General features: G+C 37.8%; 1 protein-coding gene across 1 annotated transcript in view; it reads left to right on the top strand.

Annotated features, from left to right (window-relative positions):
• The window catches only part of MSH2 (mutS homolog 2), a 35,253-nt gene that overhangs the window by 12,947 nt on the left and 3,009 nt on the right, over nucleotides 1–19,297 (top strand). The window contains exons 7-14 of the mRNA XM_048078444.2: nucleotides 5,023–5,222; nucleotides 6,025–6,134; nucleotides 8,837–8,960; nucleotides 10,029–10,179; nucleotides 13,865–13,962; nucleotides 15,893–16,138; nucleotides 17,638–17,842; nucleotides 18,153–18,400. Coding sequence (XP_047934401.1) covers nucleotides 5,023–5,222; nucleotides 6,025–6,134; nucleotides 8,837–8,960; nucleotides 10,029–10,179; nucleotides 13,865–13,962; nucleotides 15,893–16,138; nucleotides 17,638–17,842; nucleotides 18,153–18,400 — 1,382 coding nt within the window. The remainder of the gene's footprint in view (nucleotides 1–5,022; nucleotides 5,223–6,024; nucleotides 6,135–8,836; nucleotides 8,961–10,028; nucleotides 10,180–13,864; nucleotides 13,963–15,892; nucleotides 16,139–17,637; nucleotides 17,843–18,152; nucleotides 18,401–19,297) is intronic.

Raw genomic sequence — 19,297 nt, 5'->3', positions numbered from 1 at the left:
GATATCTGCATATCCTCACATTGGAAAAATATTGTCTGAATCTGTGGACTGGAACTATTCACAACCAGTATTCAATAAAACTGTGCTGCCTTTCTGACAGATTTGCTATGAAAGTGCTATTTGAATAATTTTAACTCTCATAAAAGTAAGACTATGAAAGTTTTATGAAAAATAATATATATATATATAGAGAGAGAGAGAGAGGGATTAATATGTCTCTTGTAACTTTGGGGAGATATCATGCCTCTGCTGAAGTGCTTGGAGGTACTTAGCGAATCTTGTTTTATGAAATATTCTTTTGTCGCTTTTTGTCTGTACAGTTCTTGAGGGTAGGAGACTGTTCAGTCCAGCAAGATTGTGCTTTGAGGTGGGAGAAGATTTTCTACGTAAAACATATCAGCAAAGTTGCATTTTGAGTATGATTTTTTTTTTCCCCTTCAATAAGTGAGTTTAAAAGTTGGGAATAGTGATAATCATTCTGTGAAGCAGGTTGCTATAAGGTGAGAAATTTCCTGATTTATTCCAGCTACTCTTTTGTGGAGCTGTTTAATTCTTTAAGGGTAATAATTTTATTTCTCAAATGAGAATGAGGAGTGGTAAATCAAACTTAATAGTGCTATTACAGAAGACTGTAGTCTGAATGGCAGTTAGCAGTAACAATTAAAATTTCCTCTTATTTGGGAAACATAACTTTTGAGAAACATAAGTGAAGGTTTATTATCTATAATTTTAATTTGATACAGAATGGGAAATAAGACGCCAACTGTGACTGGGTGATTGTGTAGGTATACATCGGATGCACAGATGTATGAAAGTTTCTTTAGAATGTAGACAGGAACAATACTTTGTGTTTTAAATGTTTGAATATTTTCAGGATCCAGGTCTCAGAGCAGGGCTGGTCTGCCCTGGGAGTGTGGAGTAGTCCCAACTGTGAAGTGAGCCATTATGGGGGAGCTGGTCGGGTGCTGCCAGTAGGCGTCTTTGGGTCTCTGCTGCAGAGTATAGGTGGCCTGTCTGGTGTGAAACAGTGGGACCCTTGACAAGCTCTGGTCAATGCCTGCCTATAGGAACGTTCCTGAAGATTCCTTCCGTTATTGCGCAGAAATGCACCTTGCAGCCTGCAGCTCTTGGCCATATGAAAAGATAGGTGTGTGATAGAACTATGAGGGGTGTTGCCAGCTTTGCCTTATAAATGAATAAAAAAGTGTTTCCTTTCTGCTTCTCTTACTTCTCACTGTAGGGCATTTGTGTGCGTGTCTCAGAGCCTGGCAGTTCTTTGCATTGATCTGCTTTCTGGCTAGAGGAGGAAGAGCAGAGCTCTCCTTGTGTCCTGGTGATTTATTTGCATATGCCTCAGAATGATGCCAGGCACTCCTTTCCCTTGGGGTCTAAAAATATTGCCTTTGCAGCAGCCTGCTTCAGGAGCAAGATATTAATTGTATTAAATGGCATCGTGCTGGCAAGGATGAGACCCAAAATTCTATTTTTCTGCTGAAGAATCATTTTCTTCTTTACTTTGCTAATCTGAGGTCAGAAAATGTTTAAAAATGTTATGCTTGTGTAAAACATAATGAATTTTGGTAACTTACTCTATTGCTGTCTTATATTCTGAAATATCTTAAGGGGGGGGAAACATTATGTTGGAGTTAATGATGCTTTTTTGATAATCCTGTCTGGTTTTTAATCTGAGCTCATTAGTTTACAGCCTTACAGCCAATGCACACTGCTTCCAAAGCTTTGCTTGATAGTTACAGAAAGTACTTATTTTGTGTCAGGTATCCCTGATGTAATCTAAGGGCTTTAATATACAATCTCTAGGTTTTGACATGATACTCAAACAATACATCCAGCCATTCATGTAGGGTGGGGAAAAGTCTGTTGTTTCCCTGGTATATATTACTTTTATGTAGAAAGCATGTATTGAATTCAGAATCCATATCTGTAAATGAACCATTCTGAAGTTGCAAATATCCAGCATTGTTTTCATGGTAAGACAGTTTGGGGATTAATGAGGAATATTAGAAAAAGCATAAGACTGATGTTAGGATGTGGCTTTCTCTTATGTTACATAATCTTTCAGGTTAAAAAGGAAGTCTGATGTGGTGCACAGTGTGCACCAAGCGCTCTGAAGTGCGTGCAGTATGACTTTTGCAGCTCCTCTAGGGTCTAAACCTGCCCATGAGACTTTGGACTCAGTATCACAAGGGACTGCTTCAGCAGAGCTGCAGGAAATAGTCAGCATAATTCATAGTAACTTGAAATTATACCTTTGAGATTAAAAGACAGTAGTTGTGAGTTCAGTCCAAAGACCTACCTGTCATAGCGGAACAAAGGCCACTTTCTAGTAACGAATGTGTCTTGAGGGCATATTGCCTGCAGATCCCTTGATTAAGTTCACTCATGACTTGAGGGAGAGGGTATGGCAGGGTGGAGAAAAGCGGCAGGACACCAGTGCTACTTCACTCTTTTTGTGGTGGCGGTGCTGGTTCCTGCTAGCTTATAAGTATTTGTGGGACTGTGGCTTAAGGGAATCCTATCTTAGCCAGCTTTGGACAACATCACAGTTCAGGTGGGCTTTTCCTTAGTTAGCAGACCCCTGAGAAAGGTGTGCGACAATTTGCTGTGTTGTCTGCTTCTGAACTATAGGCTTTCTGCGTGGACATGCATTTATGGGGGAAGTTGGGACTGATTGAGCTGAAAGAGAACTTATTCAAGTGTTTGTTTACATCTTTCTTGGATTCTTGTTTTTATTTCTTCCTGTATTTTCTTTTTGTTTCCTCAGCCATAATTTGTTTTTAATATAAAGCTTATCAATTGATTTCATTATTACTTGTGAGCATTAGATGTGGTTTATACTTGTGTTACCTTAATGTAGCCCTTCCTATTCAGCAACCTTATATGTATTCCTACTGGACAGGAACCTGTTCTGCAAAATGTTGTGTGAACATAAACCTGTCAGCCTTGTGTTTGTGGCTGGCAAATACAGGAGGGAAAAATAGAACAGTACCAGGAAGATCATGAGATGTTAGTCTAATTAGCATGGTTTTGGCAGAAGAAAAATGTATCGTGCATATCTTAACTCTTTGAACTTGTCAGTGTAGTGGACACAGGAGAAAAAAAATTGAATAAAAATCTGAATAAATTAGGCATTTCAAAATGCCCTTGACAAGTTCTTTTCCAAGAGGCTGTTGAACAAGCTGAAAGAATCGTGGGATGAAAGTGAAAGATTTGTTTGTACAGCACTATGTAAAAAGCACAAGCAAGAAAAGAAAAAAGGAAAAGGGAAAAAGGAAAGAGTGAGCTCGAGTCTGGAAGCTGCACTGAAGAGATTCTCTAATGATCAGGATAGCAGGATAGGAGCTAGCTAGCTAGTAAGGTGGTAGCACAAAAGAGGACCTAACTTTTAGTGAAAACCAAAATAGGACAAGTGAGTGGACAGAACAGCAATTGTTAGGACTTTAATCATGCAATCATCCTAAGCTGGGTCCTTCATATCCTATCAGTTGTCACCTGAGAAAAGAGGCCAACACCTTCCTTGCTGCAATCTCATTTCAGGTAGTTGTAGAGAGCAAAGAGATCTCCCTTCAGCCTCCTCTTCTCCAGACTACACAATCCCAGTTCCCTCAGTCACTCCTCATATGTCTCATTTTCTAGTCCTTTCACCAGCTTCATTGCTCTTCTCTGCGCAAGCTTGAGTAACTCAATATCATTCTTGCCGTGAGGGGCCCAAAACTGAACACAATAGCATCCAAGGCACGGTCTTTCCCAAATGCAGATATTCTCGGGAATCCCTACCAGCTGAAACCAGTTGTAAAGTCTGGAGCAAAGACCACATACCCTCATTAAAGGAGGATCAGGTTAGCAAACAAGTCCATGGGACCCAATGGAATATGCCCATGAGTGCTAAGGTAGGTGGCCATAGAGACCTCTCTTGATAATCTCAGGTCATGGCAATTGGAGAAGGCTCCTCCAGGGCAGGAATTGACACTTGATTTCTTCCAGCCCTCAAGAAGGGCAAAAAGGACTATGAAGGGAATTAGAGGTTGGTCAGCCTCATCTTCATTCTTGGAAAGGTGATTGAGCAAATAATCCCAGAAAACGTTTCCAAAAATACTAAGGATAAGAAAAGGATTGAAAGTAGTTGGCATGGATTTTTGAAAGGAAAATCATGACTAACCAACCTGATAGCCTTTTACGACAAAATGACTAGGCAGTTGGATAAGGGAAGAACAGTGACTATTGTTTATCCTGACTTAGCAGCCTTTTGTCACCCTCTCCCATTACATCTGATGAAGTGTGGACTAGATAAGTAGGTAGTGTGGTGGACTAAAAGCTGGCTGAACTGTTAGGTGGTAGTAGTCAGGGGCATAAAGACCAGCTGGAGGTCAGTAACTAGTGGCGTATTCCAGGGGTTGTTACTGGAGCCATTCTTAAAGATACCCAAAACTTGACTGGACATGGTCCTTGGTAACTGGCTGTAGCTGATCCTGCTTTGAGCAGAGTTGGGTGGAATAGAAAATGTCCAGGAGTATCTTCCAACCTTAAGGATTCTGATTCTGTGATATACATTTGCACATCTCCACTGTGTCAAGGTTGGCCTTGAGCACAGGTAGCTAAAGTCTGCAAAGAACAGTGTTTTTCTTCCCTACCAAGTATCTGTTCTTTAATAGATTACTGGATGACTTTTTTTATGGTCAGGGAAAAGATTAATCTCAAAGAAGGTTCTGAGCTTCAAAATACCTACTGGACAGGTGTTGGCAGTTTGAAATGGTTTCACCCCAATGCTGTTGGTTAAATACCCCAATAGTAAAAATTAAACAAGTACGATGTAGTCTGAATATCCTTGCTTTCTCAGCTTATGCGTTGTTCTGGTTTAACTTGCTCTCTCATCAGGAAAGTGGCCAACAGATACACCCTTAAAGAAAGGATAGAGAAACTTACAGATAAGTGTTTTCGTTCTAATTGATGACAAACGAATTGCAGACCATGCCATGCTAATCCTTGTTATGAAATCTTATTTAGGTTGAATTTGGTTGAAGCCTTTGTGGTAGATCCAGAACTACGTCAGGGCCTTCAAGAAGATCTTTTACGTCGCTTTCCAGATCTTAACCGGCTGGCAAAGAAATTTCAGAGACAAGCTGCAACCTTACAGGACTGTTATCGAATGTATCAGGCTATTAATCAACTGCCTAATGTTGTAAAAGCACTAGAAAAACACGAAGGTAATGCTATTCCCTGCCTATTTTCAATGTTTTATAATGCATTAATGATGCCAAGAAATAGTATATAGATTTCTAAAGCTTACATTTTTCATATGTACTTTTGTTGCAGGAATAAAGCTTAAAGACATTTGAATTTGAAATATATTGGAATTCTGAAATAGCAGTCAGATACTTAAAAATGAACATAGCAAAATTTTTGCACAAGAAAGTTTTCCGATCAGTGTGTAGCTGAAACACTTGAACTGTTGGGCAGTGGTCTTGTAGTCTTTGACATTGGCTCGTCTCTAAGAATTCTTGGCTAATTTTTGCATGATGTGTATCTTACAGTCAAGATAGCTCTTGATACAATACTGTGTTCCTTTTGAAGACTTTTCAAATGCACTTTGAGTTGTAATTAATGTGATTTTTGCATTTAAGGATCAGTGGCATAATTTGAACAGCATTTTTGGGTGTTGAAGTAGTAGAATATTCCTGCTGTGGAGAAGAGTAATGTGGCAGGCTTTCTGCTCATAGTCATTAGTAGGATCTCAATACTATGAAAAGCAAGCTTAGAAAATAAAGGTTGCCATTTCTTTTCCTTTTCTGTGTGTTACCAAGAAAATGCAACATAAGATAGTGTCAGCACAGTAGGGGGGTAATTCAGTACAGCAACATCAATCCTAGCCCATCAGAATGCATGTTTTTGTAGAAATTTACCAGCTATATAGTTGTGCTGTTTATCTTGAATAAGTGAATTCTGGTTGTTGTGGATTTTTTGAACGATTAATTCATTCAATTCATTTTTCTTGTTTGTTCTTAACAGGAACTCACCAGATGTTGTTGTTAGCAGTGTTTATAACACCTCTTAATGATATTCACTCTGACTTCTCAAAGTTTCTGGAGATGATAGAAACAACATTGGATATGGATAAGGTACGGGCTGGTGTGTGTGAACAGGTTTATTTCGCAATTAAAGTTTCTTATTGAACTTCACAATCTGCTCCGCACTCACCAAGTTAATTGATTAATCTGTATTTTAAGTAGTTAGCCATATATAGCGAAGCTAATATATGAGGATTGATATTAATATAGCAGACGAATATCAAGAGGATATTCACACTACTGACTTAATGATGTAGCCAATGGAAAAAGTGCTTTGGGTACATGGATGCTATGGTCCTGAAACTTGTTAGAAAACTCACTATTAAAAGTGGGGAGATTATTTTTCCACTTTTCTGCTTCTTTTGTCATCACTTCAATGTTACTGTGATGTGTCTCCAATCTAGAATGTAGACAGAGCGTGTATGTTACCTATTTCTCTGCTTCTCTAGAGTTTAGTAGATTTGCTTCTATATGGTCACATTAAGTCTTTGTAATTAATAGTTTGCCTCTGTGGAAAATGATTGACCTAGATATAAAGATGGACTTCCCAGGGTAAAGAAGTTTCTCACTAGAGGGAAAGCTACCAAAATTAATCTAGCTTTGCATCTACACCTGCTTATAAAATACTACTGCAGACAGGACTAAGCCTGCAAGGCAAAACTGGCATTTTTCAGAGAAAATTGGCCAAAGAAAGCTAGAAGGAACAGCTCTGTTTCTTAATTCTGTACTGGAAAGGATAAGGGATAAGTATAGGTGAGTGGTTTATCATTGTTTAACACTGAACACTTGGTTCATGTTTTTGGCTGTGTCCAGTTGCCAGAAGTGAAACAATGCTAACATTTTTGGTGCATTTTTTACATATTTTTTCCATTGTATTTGTTGGAGAATTGGTACATTACACATAGAAATGTACATGTTTTTACAGTATCACTATTTGCTCTACTTATTAAGAAACTTAGTTAATATTTGTTTCTTATGTTTCAGTCAATTTTGAAAACTTGGAAGGTTTTTAGAATTGCCATAAATGTCAATCGCAGCTCACTGTAGAAATGAGACCTACCTACAATGTGCTAGGCATGGTAGTAACAGCAATTTGTGGAACTTTTGAAAAGTGTACTGGCTTTAAAATTTTGAACATGCATATTTTGCACCAGATGCAGAAGTATTTTTTTCCCTCTTTGTATTGTGTATGCATTCATCAGCTGCATTATACTCTTTAAGACTGTTTGACTGACATGTTGCTGTAATTTATGATATATGCTAATGAAGAAATTTATAGCTTTATGCTAGTTACAGACCATCTGTTGATGCAATTTTGTATGCCCTGGAACTCTGTTTTCTTCAAAACTAACAGCTGTTCTGAGCCTTCACCCTTCATAGTCCAGCTATTCAAATTTATTTTCAGCTTCTACTTTAAAAAATATTTTGTTGTTTTTCTAAACAGAATGATGAGTCAGTTATTTTTAATCGAGATCTGATATGTTGAATTTGTGGTTGCTTTTCCTTCACAATACTGGAATCAATTAAAATGGCTACAGATAAATCAACACTGGTTTTATGAAGAATAAACCTTTTCAGTATGAATGTTAAAACTTGAGCATTTGACTTGCAATTCCTCTTAGATTTTTAGGGAATTGAAATTAAACACTGAGATCTAATCTAGGTGTGATTGAAGGACAGGTTGTCATAGCAACTATATTATGTCAGTAATCTATTCAGGGCAAGCCTTCTGATATTAAAAAAAAAAAAATCTGAGTTCAAAACGCGTGGGATGTGGCTATTCATTTACCTAGCTGTTTAATTAAATAAAGTTAAGAAACTGTCACTTCTATTCCTGTATTTCATAGAATCATAAAGGGCCTTTGAAAATCATCTACTCCAAACTTCTCTAAATTTTGTTAGTGCTTTCATTACGTAGGATTTTAGTTTTAGTAAAGAGCACAGCCTTTTACAGAAGGACTTGCTTTTCAGATTAGTTAGCTAGCTCAATATAGTTTCTGTGTCTCCAAATCATTTACTGTCAACTCATTAATTGAGAAACACTTGGAAACAAGACCCACTTGCATCTTATTTCACATAAGTAAACATGCAGATATCAAAGTGTCATCAGTGTTGGGACTGTTCTGGCCAGTAATGACAAAGGCTGTCATTCTTAGCCTTTTCAGCCTATTCTTTCTGTTTCAGAACAGGGATTTGCCCTATTAAAACAGGAATGGTCATTTCTGCTGTATGTTCTGTCATAAATGTTCGTTATTGTTCTTTTTGCAGAAATATTAAGGGAATGGGAGGAGCACCCCTAACAGCAGGGCCAATAACAGGGAAGGAATTTTTTTATACTGCTTTATCAATGTCTCCAAGTTTGAAGAGGGTCTTCTAAAATTTCATAATTTTGTGGTGTCCACATCTCTGGTTAAATAGTTGGAGAACATTGCTACTGCAGTATGTTTGCATGCAACAAAACTGCAACTGAAATAGCAGGCTGTGTGAAATGCTTTGCAGTGCTGGTAATTGCACAGAGAAAATAGACACTGAAAGTTCAGTTGTCCATGATGCAAATTCTCGTTTGTTTTGTAGTTGTATCAGACTCCAATTATCACTAATGGTACTGCATTACAAAATTGTGTATAAAAAGGCCCAACAAATTGAATAAGTGATTAAGTAAATTAATTTCACTGTGTATGATCAGAGAGATTATTATTTTTATTATTGATAATAATCCTACAATTTTTTTCCCTTTTTTTTTTTTTCCCTAGGTGGAGAATCATGAATTTCTTGTCAAGGCTTCTTTTGATCCTAACTTGACAGAATTAAGAGAGAAGATGAATGAACTGGAAGAAAACATGCAGTCCTTCTTACAGAGTGCAGCCAAAGAATTAGGTAGGGTATGGCAATGCCTTTGATTCTTACCTCCTTTTTAAAATGTTTTGAGATCAAGCGATGTAAACTGGTATAGAGGAGTTAGGGGATGTTTCTATTATTTCATGATTAGTTTGGGGTGACTTTAGTTGTCACAGTATGATCTATTGAAAACTGATTTTGGAGCTACAACTTGGCCTTTTTTAAAGATCGCATTACAGAATGTTTCAGAAATTATAATCCTTGTTGTCGTGTACTGTGGAATTCTAACTCTTGAATAAGCCTAGTTTTATTTTACATCCTTTGAGGATGTGCATTGGAACAATTTTTTTCTGTCCATTCCCCTGGATTATCTGTTCAGGATATGCTAATTTTCCTTTGAACTTCTTTGCAAAATGTCTCATTTGCTTACACATGACATTTAAAGGATAGATTTTTTTTTTTTGTATCGGATAATCGATGTGCAGTTGACGAATTGGGCATTTAAAGAGAAACTTTAAAATTAAATGACAATTTTTAATGCAAATGTGGCACGGAAAACTGGAATCACTGTAGGTATTTTAGACTATACTCTTAAGGGCTTGCATGTTGTTTAGTCATGGTTTTTATATTTATTTTTTAATACTTTTTTTTTTAATTTAACGTGCTATCTAAATGAAAAGAAAGACAAGATTATGTAAGGAAGAGAAATCTCACCAGCAGAAGTATGTGTTAGTAAAAGAATCACAAGACTATGTGCTGTGCTTACAATGGCAATATAGAATGTCCTTGTAGGGTGTTATGAACATTTTTCATATTTCTGGAGAATGTGTAGCAATATAGTAATGATGCACACTTCATTTCAATATGCAGTTTGAGGGTATATCAAAGGTAAGAGCAGAGAATGAAACAGTAAACCTTTGTTAGGTCTGGGCATTTTTCATACATGTGCAGAACCGAAGCAAGTATACTGAATAGCATATCCAAGAAGTTATATCATACAATCTGGGATTATTGCACAGAAATAACACAAGCTGAAGGATTTTTAATAACACCATTGTTTTCTTTTTGTTTTCTTTCCTATTTTTTTCTTCTATTTTCATCTAAAAGGTTTGGAAGCTGGCAAAAGTATTAAACTGGAGTCAAATTCACAGTTTGGACATCACTTTCGAATTACTTGCAAGGAGGAAAAAGTCCTCCGGAACAATTCAAAATACAAGATAACTGATACACAGAAGAATGGTGTGAAATTTACTAACAGGTATGAGATCATATTGGTAGTTCTGAAAGTGTCTTGTAAAAGAAACAATTGTTCCTTTCTTTATAATATTGCCAATAAACAGTTTTTTGTACATCTTAAATGGCTGAATTTTCCTCTTTTTAATTGGCTTACAGATTGAGAAACTGAGCAAGACTGGCATGAGGGAGGAGAAGTCATGCAGTTTCTGTTGAAAGCACATGCCTGCATTCTCAATTTCCTTTGCCAACTGTTAGCTATTTTTGCTCCTTTTAACTTTGTCTAATTTCTCTGTTTTAGCTACACCTAACAGTGTAATTACATTCAGTGTGAGTGTTTATACAGACACTTTCATAAGCTGCAATGGAAAAGAGCTATTTATGTTTATCACCAAATATGACATGCAGCAATTTTGTTGGTAATTACCTTTTCTGATCCACGTTATAGCTCCAACAAAGATAACGGCATGTATTGGACTTCCATTCTGTGGTTCTGTGGATTAAGCCATTTAAAAATTTAAACCTTTAGGTTAATTGCTTTCATGGCTGTTTCAGGTTCTCCTTGTCCAGACAGAAGTTGTCACAGGTACAGCCAAGTCTGTACTTTTTGTTGAATTTTTAGCTCTTTTTGAAAGTTTTTAGGAGGAACAAGGACTAATCCAGTCATCATCTCTCTCAGAATTTCATTATTGTAATACAGGAGTAAAGAAGTTACCTATGTAGAAAGTTGTCTATGAAAAATCATGAAATTACTTGACAAATTAGAGGTCTCAGCAATCACCACCTGCATGAAGTTTAACAATAGCAAGTCCCAGGTTCTGCACCTGGGATGGGGTAACTCTAGAAATATTCACAGACTGAGGGACAAGAGGCCGGAGGGCAGCCATATAGAAAGGGATCTGGGGGTTCGGGTCAATGCCAAGTTGAATATGAGTCAGCAGTGTGCCCTGGCAGCCAAAGGGCCAACTGCATCCTGGGTGCAACAAGCACAGCATAGCTGTGATATAGAGTGATTGATTGTCCCACTCTATTCTGCACTGGTGCGGCCTCACCTTGAGTACTGTGTGCGTTTTTGGGCGCCATAATATCAGAAGGACATAAAACCATCAGAGAGTGTCCAAAGGAAGGCACTAGAGATGGTGAAAGGCCTGGAGGGGAGAATGTATGAGGACCATCTGAAGTCACTTGTTTTTTTTCCACCTAGAGAAGAGGAGACTGAGGGGAATCCTCATCATGGCCTACAGCTTCCTCACGAAGGGGAGCAATGTGGGAAGCACTGATCTCTTCTCTCTGGAGACAGTGACAGGACTCAAGGAAATGGAATGAAGCTACATCAGAGGAGGTTCAGATTGCATATTAGGAGAAGGTTCTTTACTGAGAGGGTGGTAGAGCACTGGAACAGGCTCCCCAGGAAAATGGTCACAGCGCCATTTTGCTGGAGTTCAAGAAGCATTTGGACAACCTTCTCAGGCATATGATTTGATTTTTGGGTGGTTCTGTGGGGAGCCAGGAGTTGGACTTGTTGACTCCTGTGGGTCCCTTCCAAATCAGGGTATTCTATGAATCTATGACACTTAAATTGAAGGAGATCTCTTGAGGTTAACTGGTCCAAACCCTCACTTAAAGCAGAGGCACCTTTGAAGTTAGATGCAATCTCAAAATTAGATAAAGTAGCTCAAGGTCTTGTTCAGTTGCCCATGCTTCAAGCATCTCTTCATAACCTGTTGGGGCACAAATTCCAGTGCTTAACCAGTCTTTATGAAAACTTTCTTCATCAGATCTAGTGAGAACTTGCCTTGTAGCAGCTTGGGTATTTAGTATCTCATCCTTTTGCTCTGTACTTCCAAGAGTCTGACACCTCTCCTCTCCAGACTGAATAAATACACTTCTCTCAGCCTATCCTTGTATGCCATGTGCACCAGCTTGAAATCTTTGTGATGGCCATCTGCTGCAAGTTCAATGTCTCTTTTACACTGGAAAGTCAAAACCGAAGACAACATTGCAGATATGGCCTCACAAGTAAAGGGGAAGAACCACCTTTTGACATGCTTGCTGGCTGCGTTCTTCCTAGTACAGCCAGTAGGAGCTTGGCCTTTGGCTCAGGTGCCTCAGGTTCAGCTTGTTGTCCGCTGTGTCCCCCAACTCTTTTATGCAAAGCTGTTTTATAGGCATTTGGACCCCAGTCTGTACGGTTACATGGAGTTATTTCATCCCACCTGCTGGACTTTTGGACTGTGTTTGAAATTGTCCACCTATTTCCCTGGTCTGTTGATATCCCAATGAATGGCAGTCCTGTCCTGCAGTGTACTGATGGCTCCCTTTAAGTGGTGGTGTTTATAACCTTTCTGAGAGTGCATTCAGTCCCATCAGCCAGGTTATTAATCAAACAGTATCTACCCAAGAAATGCTACAAGTAATCAACTGCCACTTGGACTTCAGATTCCTGAGAAGTTTGTTCTTGTCTGCTTCATGTGTTATATATAGAATGGTTAAAATAACAGGGATTAATACATCACACAGTCTGTTTCAGACAAACCATGTAACTGTCACTTTAGGTGTAACAGTTCCTGCTGGAGTTCACATCACAGAAGTGAGTTTCTTGAGAGAAATCTTGATTGACAGATGTACAGGGCAGGGTTGGTTTCAAGCCTGTGCTGTTACCGATGGTGACTGTTTCTGTTAATCACTCACTTTCTTAAGTAATAAATCCTTTGTTTTGAAAACGATTGCAAAAATATTGATATATTTCACACCAACCAACATGCTTCTATATTTTACACCAATTTACTTAAATGAACAAAGTAAAAACCTAATGTGTGTTTTAACATTTATTACAAGAATATTTTTTCAAAATATTCCTGATTTTTTTTTGTTCTAAATGTGTTATGAATCTAAATGTAATGATGAAGTTAGGCTTTTCCAGAACATAGAAGATGGTACTTAGAACCTCTACTTTAAGTGTCATCTGTTACTTTTCTAAGGAAAAATCTTGTGGATCACTAACAAAGCAGAATTCTCTGTGTTTAGTTAGTAGTTACACTTCTTTCTGTACACACTGTGAGAAGTAGAAGGTTTCTACCTATAATGGAGGTGCACTACCTGGATATCCACTTTTCATATTCAGTCCTACTGGCTGTTCCAAAAAGTGAGATGAGTAGCTTGAGAAGAATGAAAGATTGTTTTAAATATTCTCTTAATTTTGCTTTAGCCTATTTTGAAGGCTAGAACCAGTTGTTAGAGACAATAGTTCCCCAGGTTTTTTACTGAATGGAAGAACTTAAATGCCTTCAGCTCTGATAAGCCTGTTCTGGGCTACTTGGTTGCTTGGCAGGAGTTCTTCTCTGCCAGCTCTGCAGTGTGCCACATCTTGTTCTAAGATGGCCATGGATTCAGTTTAAAGAGAAAACCCGTAGCACATAGCATGTCCATAACAAATAACTGCACTGTAAGACTTTTAAGAATGCTTGTGTTTGGAGTTGCTAGAATTGCTGGTTTGGCCTTTGTGGATGATTTTCAACTCAGAATTAATCTTACTGATATCCTGGATGAGTTGTAGGTTAGCTGTTTTGTGGTCTTTGGGTTGAACCCAGTTGTTAAAACAGGTGGGGATTTCTGGTACTGACTCACAGATGATGTGGCCAGAAGTTACATGTTGTAGCAGTGAAGACAGAGGACGTCACAACTTCTAAATGTTGTGGTTTTGTTCACAGCAAACTGAGCGCCGTCAATGAAGAATATATAAAGAACAGAGAAGAATATGAAGAGGCTCAGGACGCAATTGTTAAGGAAATCATTAATATTGCTTCAGGTGAATGCATCAGTGTTGATGTGTATGACAGTCTGGAATGCTGGGAGGGCTTGTTGTAGGACTTTGTAGGTCCTTACGCAGCGAAGGACCTTAACTTTCCATAAAGAATTAATGTGTGAAATGAGTTTTGGCCTGCAGATAGTTGTTGAAAGTTTGAAATTTATTTTCTTCTGGTCAGACCTTTTCCTGGAGTTGCTACAAATGTGCAGTGATGGGACATGTGCCCCTTGTCCCTTAATAGGGAGAAAAAATGTGTCCATAAAGGCCACATCTATGATCTTCCCTCTCTGACTGTGGGCATCTCCACCCAAACAGCAGGCTAGGCAGAAGGCAGAAGAGGTAAAAGGCAACAAGGAACTGAGGTAACAGGACCTCGGGACTGAGATGGAAGAATGTTGGTGTGCCATAGAAGAACAAGTTAGTCATCGTTTATATAGTACAATAAAAAACTGTTATTTTCCTAATTAATTTTCATGTATTTTTGCTCCAAGATTGCTTACCTACAGGCAGAGAATCTTTACGATTCTTTACCAAAAGGAGAAGATACAGCAGGAAGTTTCAGTCTGGAGGATTCTGTAAATATTGTCTCCTAAAAGCACAAGTTCCAGCAGAACAAATCACAGAATCATATAATGGTTTGGGGTGGAAGGGGCCTTCAAGATCATCCAGTTCCAACCCCCCTGCTATGGGCAGGGATGCCACCCAATAGATCAGGTCCTTGAAAGGGAAAAGTAGAAAGTGAAAGCCCTAATGAATCTTAAGCTAAGGGCAAATGTATTAAAGATAGGAAAGCACTTTTAAAGCTGAATATAAATAGATTTCAACGTATAAAGTTACAGTGGAAATCTTTGACCCGCTGTTACGGTAGGGAGCTTGCCAGTATATTACAAAAGATTTTTTTTTTGTATTTTGGTAATCTTTAAGTGATATTTTTTTGTGTGCAGCATAGTGAGGTTTGTATATGTATCTGGAAAAAGCTAAATTGAGTATTATATAGCAGAAATAGCTGCAATGTCACCTATAAATACCTAGTATGTTTAAAAAAAGTCTTGCTGCTGCTTAAGGTTTGTGGTGTGCAGTAATAGACTTACAAGTGTATAGGTGTGGAAAAAAAGCATTTTTTCCCCCAGTGGAGGCAGTTTAATGAAAAAGACTGGATTAAATGTGTAATTTGTAGTGAAAGTGACTTGAAGTCATTCTAATGATCTATACTTGGCAAAGTTCAAGAAATGTTAGAATAGTGAATGTATTTTCTAAAGGTGAGAGTCTTTCTGAAAGTCACTACTCACCTCTTCCTACATATGCATCCCTTTTGCAGATGTTACATGCTTTACCTCTATAGGCCATCATCCCTTTCACTGGAAGCCCCTCCCACCTCCCCCACCTCCAAAACAACAACAACAACAAAAAACACGAAAACTTAAAACCAAAGTTGGTACTGAGCATCCTGGGCCATCTAATCTAGTCATCTGAGATCACTGTATTTTACAGACCCCTCCATAATATAATCTGCACAAACAGAAGTGGTTGCACAGTGCTGTGTCTGAGTTGTCAGTGCTTCATCTCAATTGTCTTTGCCCCAAAATTCAGTGTATTGTTGGGGAAGGAAATGCATTAGGTTTCCAGCCTTCATGCCATTGTGTGTATTTGCATTCCCACACTAAGATAAGCTGTTTGTCATTGTCTGCTGTTAAGGCAAAACAATCAACATGGCCTCACCTCTTCTTTTCTGAGTCTGACAAAGTCCCGTTTGTACTCAAAGTACAGAAACTTAAGGGTTGCATCAGAGTTTGTCACAGAAGGTGACTGGTATCTTGAGGAAAAAAGATTTTAATGCAGATGAATTAAATTTGGATCAGTATACGCTTTAAGATATTTTTTTCAACAAGAATAAAAAAAATGTTGAATTTGTCTCTGTAATCAAAAACAGGTTATGCAGAGCCGATACAGACTATGAATGATGTAATAGCTCATTTAGATGCAATTGTCAGTTTTGCTCATGTGTCAAATGGAGCACCAGTGCCCTATGTCCGTCCTGTCATTTTGGAAAAGGGACAAGGAAGGATTGCGCTGAAAGGTGCCAGGCATCCTTGCATTGAAGTGCAAGATGAAGTGGCCTTCATCCCCAATGACATTACGTTTGAGAAGGGCAAGCAGATGTTCCACATTATTACTGGTAAGTGTTCGTACCTTTTTCACTTGTCATTTAGATTTTAACTTTTTTTAAGAAGTATTTCCAGCCTTTTTTAAAAAGGGGGGGTCAGGGAGGGGAGAAGTTATGTCAGAACAATTTTTCTAATCAACAAAGGGTGAGCAATTAGAGAGTTATTCATGTGTCTGTATGTAGGCTAAGATTTAGCTCTGGAAAAGAAGGTTGGATGTTTGTAACTGATTTATTATATATATATATATATATTTGTAACCTATTGTTTATTTTATACATATCTATTTAAAAGTGTCTACAGGGTTCTTGTCAAATGATTCCTGTGGTAGTGGATATTATGGAAGCTTACGCGCATAAATAGGTCTTCCAAACTACTAATCATAGAATTAGATTTTACAATTGTAGTTACAGTGCACTGTTGGAGAAGGTGGTCACTAATTTAGAAGTATTCATTTGGGAAGAAGAGACAGGCTGCTGTGAAGGAAGTAATTTCTTACTAGGAAGTAAGAAATCAATTCCTTAATATATCTATTCTGTGCCTTACTGAATGTCACTTCACAGGTCATATGACCTCAGGAGCTGGAGAACCTGAACCTACTGAAGTGATTTGGAAAATTCCATTAGGCACCAATTGTACCATAGCCACGTAGTCATCTTCTGTAGACAAGATTTTAAACACCCACTTTGTTAATGTTTTCTTTTAGTGATAAAGTTGATTTAAAATGCAAAACATGTTTTAATGACTACCTTCTTTCTCCCCATTCTTGGTGTAATTAAGATAATTTTGCTATACAGGAAAACATTTTTAGTGTTTATACATTTAATTGAATTTTAATTTTCATTCAGATGTGCTTGATGCATTCTGAGTAGCAAAGCTCTGAAATTAGAGGATGATTGATGAACATTTCTAACATCAAAAAACTGCAAGAATCTGAATAAACGCATAGCAATACACTTATTTTTCTGGTTAGCAAAAGTCAAATGATCTTTTTTTGAAAATACTTTTTATTTCATTTGCACTTAGTTAAAGTATAATTTCATAATATCTGTTTTTGATGATTCAGAATCCCTTTAGATTGTAATTTAAATTAACAGAAAGCTTGTACCCAGTCTGTAACTAAGCTATTTCATTTTTACAGACAAATTGTTATTGTAGTTTGAAGTGAAAGCAAATTATTTTCGTTCTTAAGCAGTAATGCTGATGACTTTAAAATGAAAGCTTATTAGGAATAGGTATGAACATGTCTTTTATATGACTTCTGAGACAAAAAACAGCATTAAAATACAAACCACCACCACACCAAAAAAAAGCATTCAGCAAGACATGCCGCCTCTACTATTACTGGTAGAGCTACTTGTTGCACCTGTTAGACAAGTCTGGTTCTCTCTCTCCTGGCAAAAGTGTAAGAAGCTTATGTGTTTTTTGTTCTAAGAGCCTGTTCTCCTTTAAAAGGAATGCTGAATGGTAAAAGATGACGTTTTTGAATTCCTTTGCAAAATTTCTTCTTTAGGCCCTAACATGGGAGGAAAATCAACATACATCCGACAGACAGGGGTGATTGTTCTTATGGCCCAAATTGGGTGTTTTGTACCCTGTGACTCTGCGGAAATAACCATTGTGGATTGTATCCTGGCTCGGGTGGGAGCTGGAGACAGTCAGCTGAAAGGCGTGTCTACTTTCATGGCTGAAATGTTGGAAACTGCTTCAATCCTTAGGTAAGTCCTGTGTTTATTTGTTTTTGTAGGTTAGGGTTGATTGGAAAGGATGTGCTCTAAGAAGGATGCATCTCAAGATTTTCTTTTATGTAGGATCTCAGCGGAGGATATCAAGTCCTTCACAGGAGGACTCTAAGTTCTTGAATTAGCCTACTGTTTATTTCAGTGGTCATACAGAGGTGCTACCAGGATGCAAAGTCTAAAAGGGCCAAAGAAAGCCTAACATGGAACATAATTTCTGGTACTCCAATATCCAGAATAACGATATTGAGATTGCGCTTTTCTCAAACTTAATGCTCTTCTGTTTTAGGACAGCATCTGAAAACTCCCTAATAATCATTGATGAGCTGGGAAGAGGAACTTCTACCTACGACGGCTTTGGCTTAGCCTGGGCTATTTCAGAATACATTGCTAGCAAAATCTGTGCTTTTTGTATGTTTGCTACGCATTTTCATGAACTGACAGCACTTGCTGATCAAGTGCCAACAGTAAATAACCTACATGTTACTGCTCTAACCAGTGATGACACACTGACAATGCTTTACCGTGTCAAGGCAGGTAAGACTCTATTAATGGTGAAAATGTAAACTTAGCAACTATTATGAGAGGAAAAAAATAATACAAAACTAATATGCCCCAAGTAGGTGGGTGAATTTTCTCTCGGATCCACTCCTCCTTTTTTAAACGTGTATCAGTTCATCTAATCTGGTCTTTGGTGAAACCTCTAGAAGCCAGGTTTCATACTTTTCTTCAACCTGTTTTCCCAATTTTAGTCATACACATCTTGTCTTTGTATGTGCAGTGTTTTTTCAAGACCAAGTTTCTTGGAAGAGCTATTGAGCACAGAGGCACAATAGTTTGTATCTTTTTAAACCTCAGTCAGATTAGGTGCGACATTATGAAATCTTTATCTTAAAGTAGCTAGTCTCAAACTGGATGCATTTCATATAAGGTTTTGCTTTTAGTGTCGTGCTCTCTCCCTTTTGGCGGAATTGCATTGTTGAAGCAAGAATGTAAGTGTATGCACCTCACATCCAGTTTTGTTTTGAAACAAACAACAGGTTTCACGTCATTCGCAATGTATAACTAAATGTAAAAGACATGACATGAAACTTTTTATAGAGTATTTTCATCCCTGTCTTCATGAAAAGGGTACACTGGGTATAGTTTTCCAGGCCTCTGTTCAGGACTTTCTCAACAGAAATCTGAGTTAACTTTGTGTCTGTGGAGGTGTATGTTCTTAATACAAAATCAGGAAAACTACTTTCTGCTTAAAAATCTTAATTTCCCTTAAGAAACCTGAGTGATTACAATGCTGATGAAACGGAAAAAAATCTAAATGCCAGATTTTTCTTTGCCTATTCTTCAGTTGCCCAGTATTTAATAGATGCTTAGTGAAGTGTCATTTTAAACATATAATTCATTTATTATAACTCCTTGCTGAAGATCAGAATT

Source organism: Anser cygnoides, chromosome 3 (genome assembly GCF_040182565.1).
Source record: "Anser cygnoides isolate HZ-2024a breed goose chromosome 3, Taihu_goose_T2T_genome, whole genome shotgun sequence".
NCBI lineage: Eukaryota > Metazoa > Chordata > Aves > Anseriformes > Anatidae > Anser > Anser cygnoides.
This window is presented reverse-complemented; position numbering and strand designations above follow the sequence as displayed.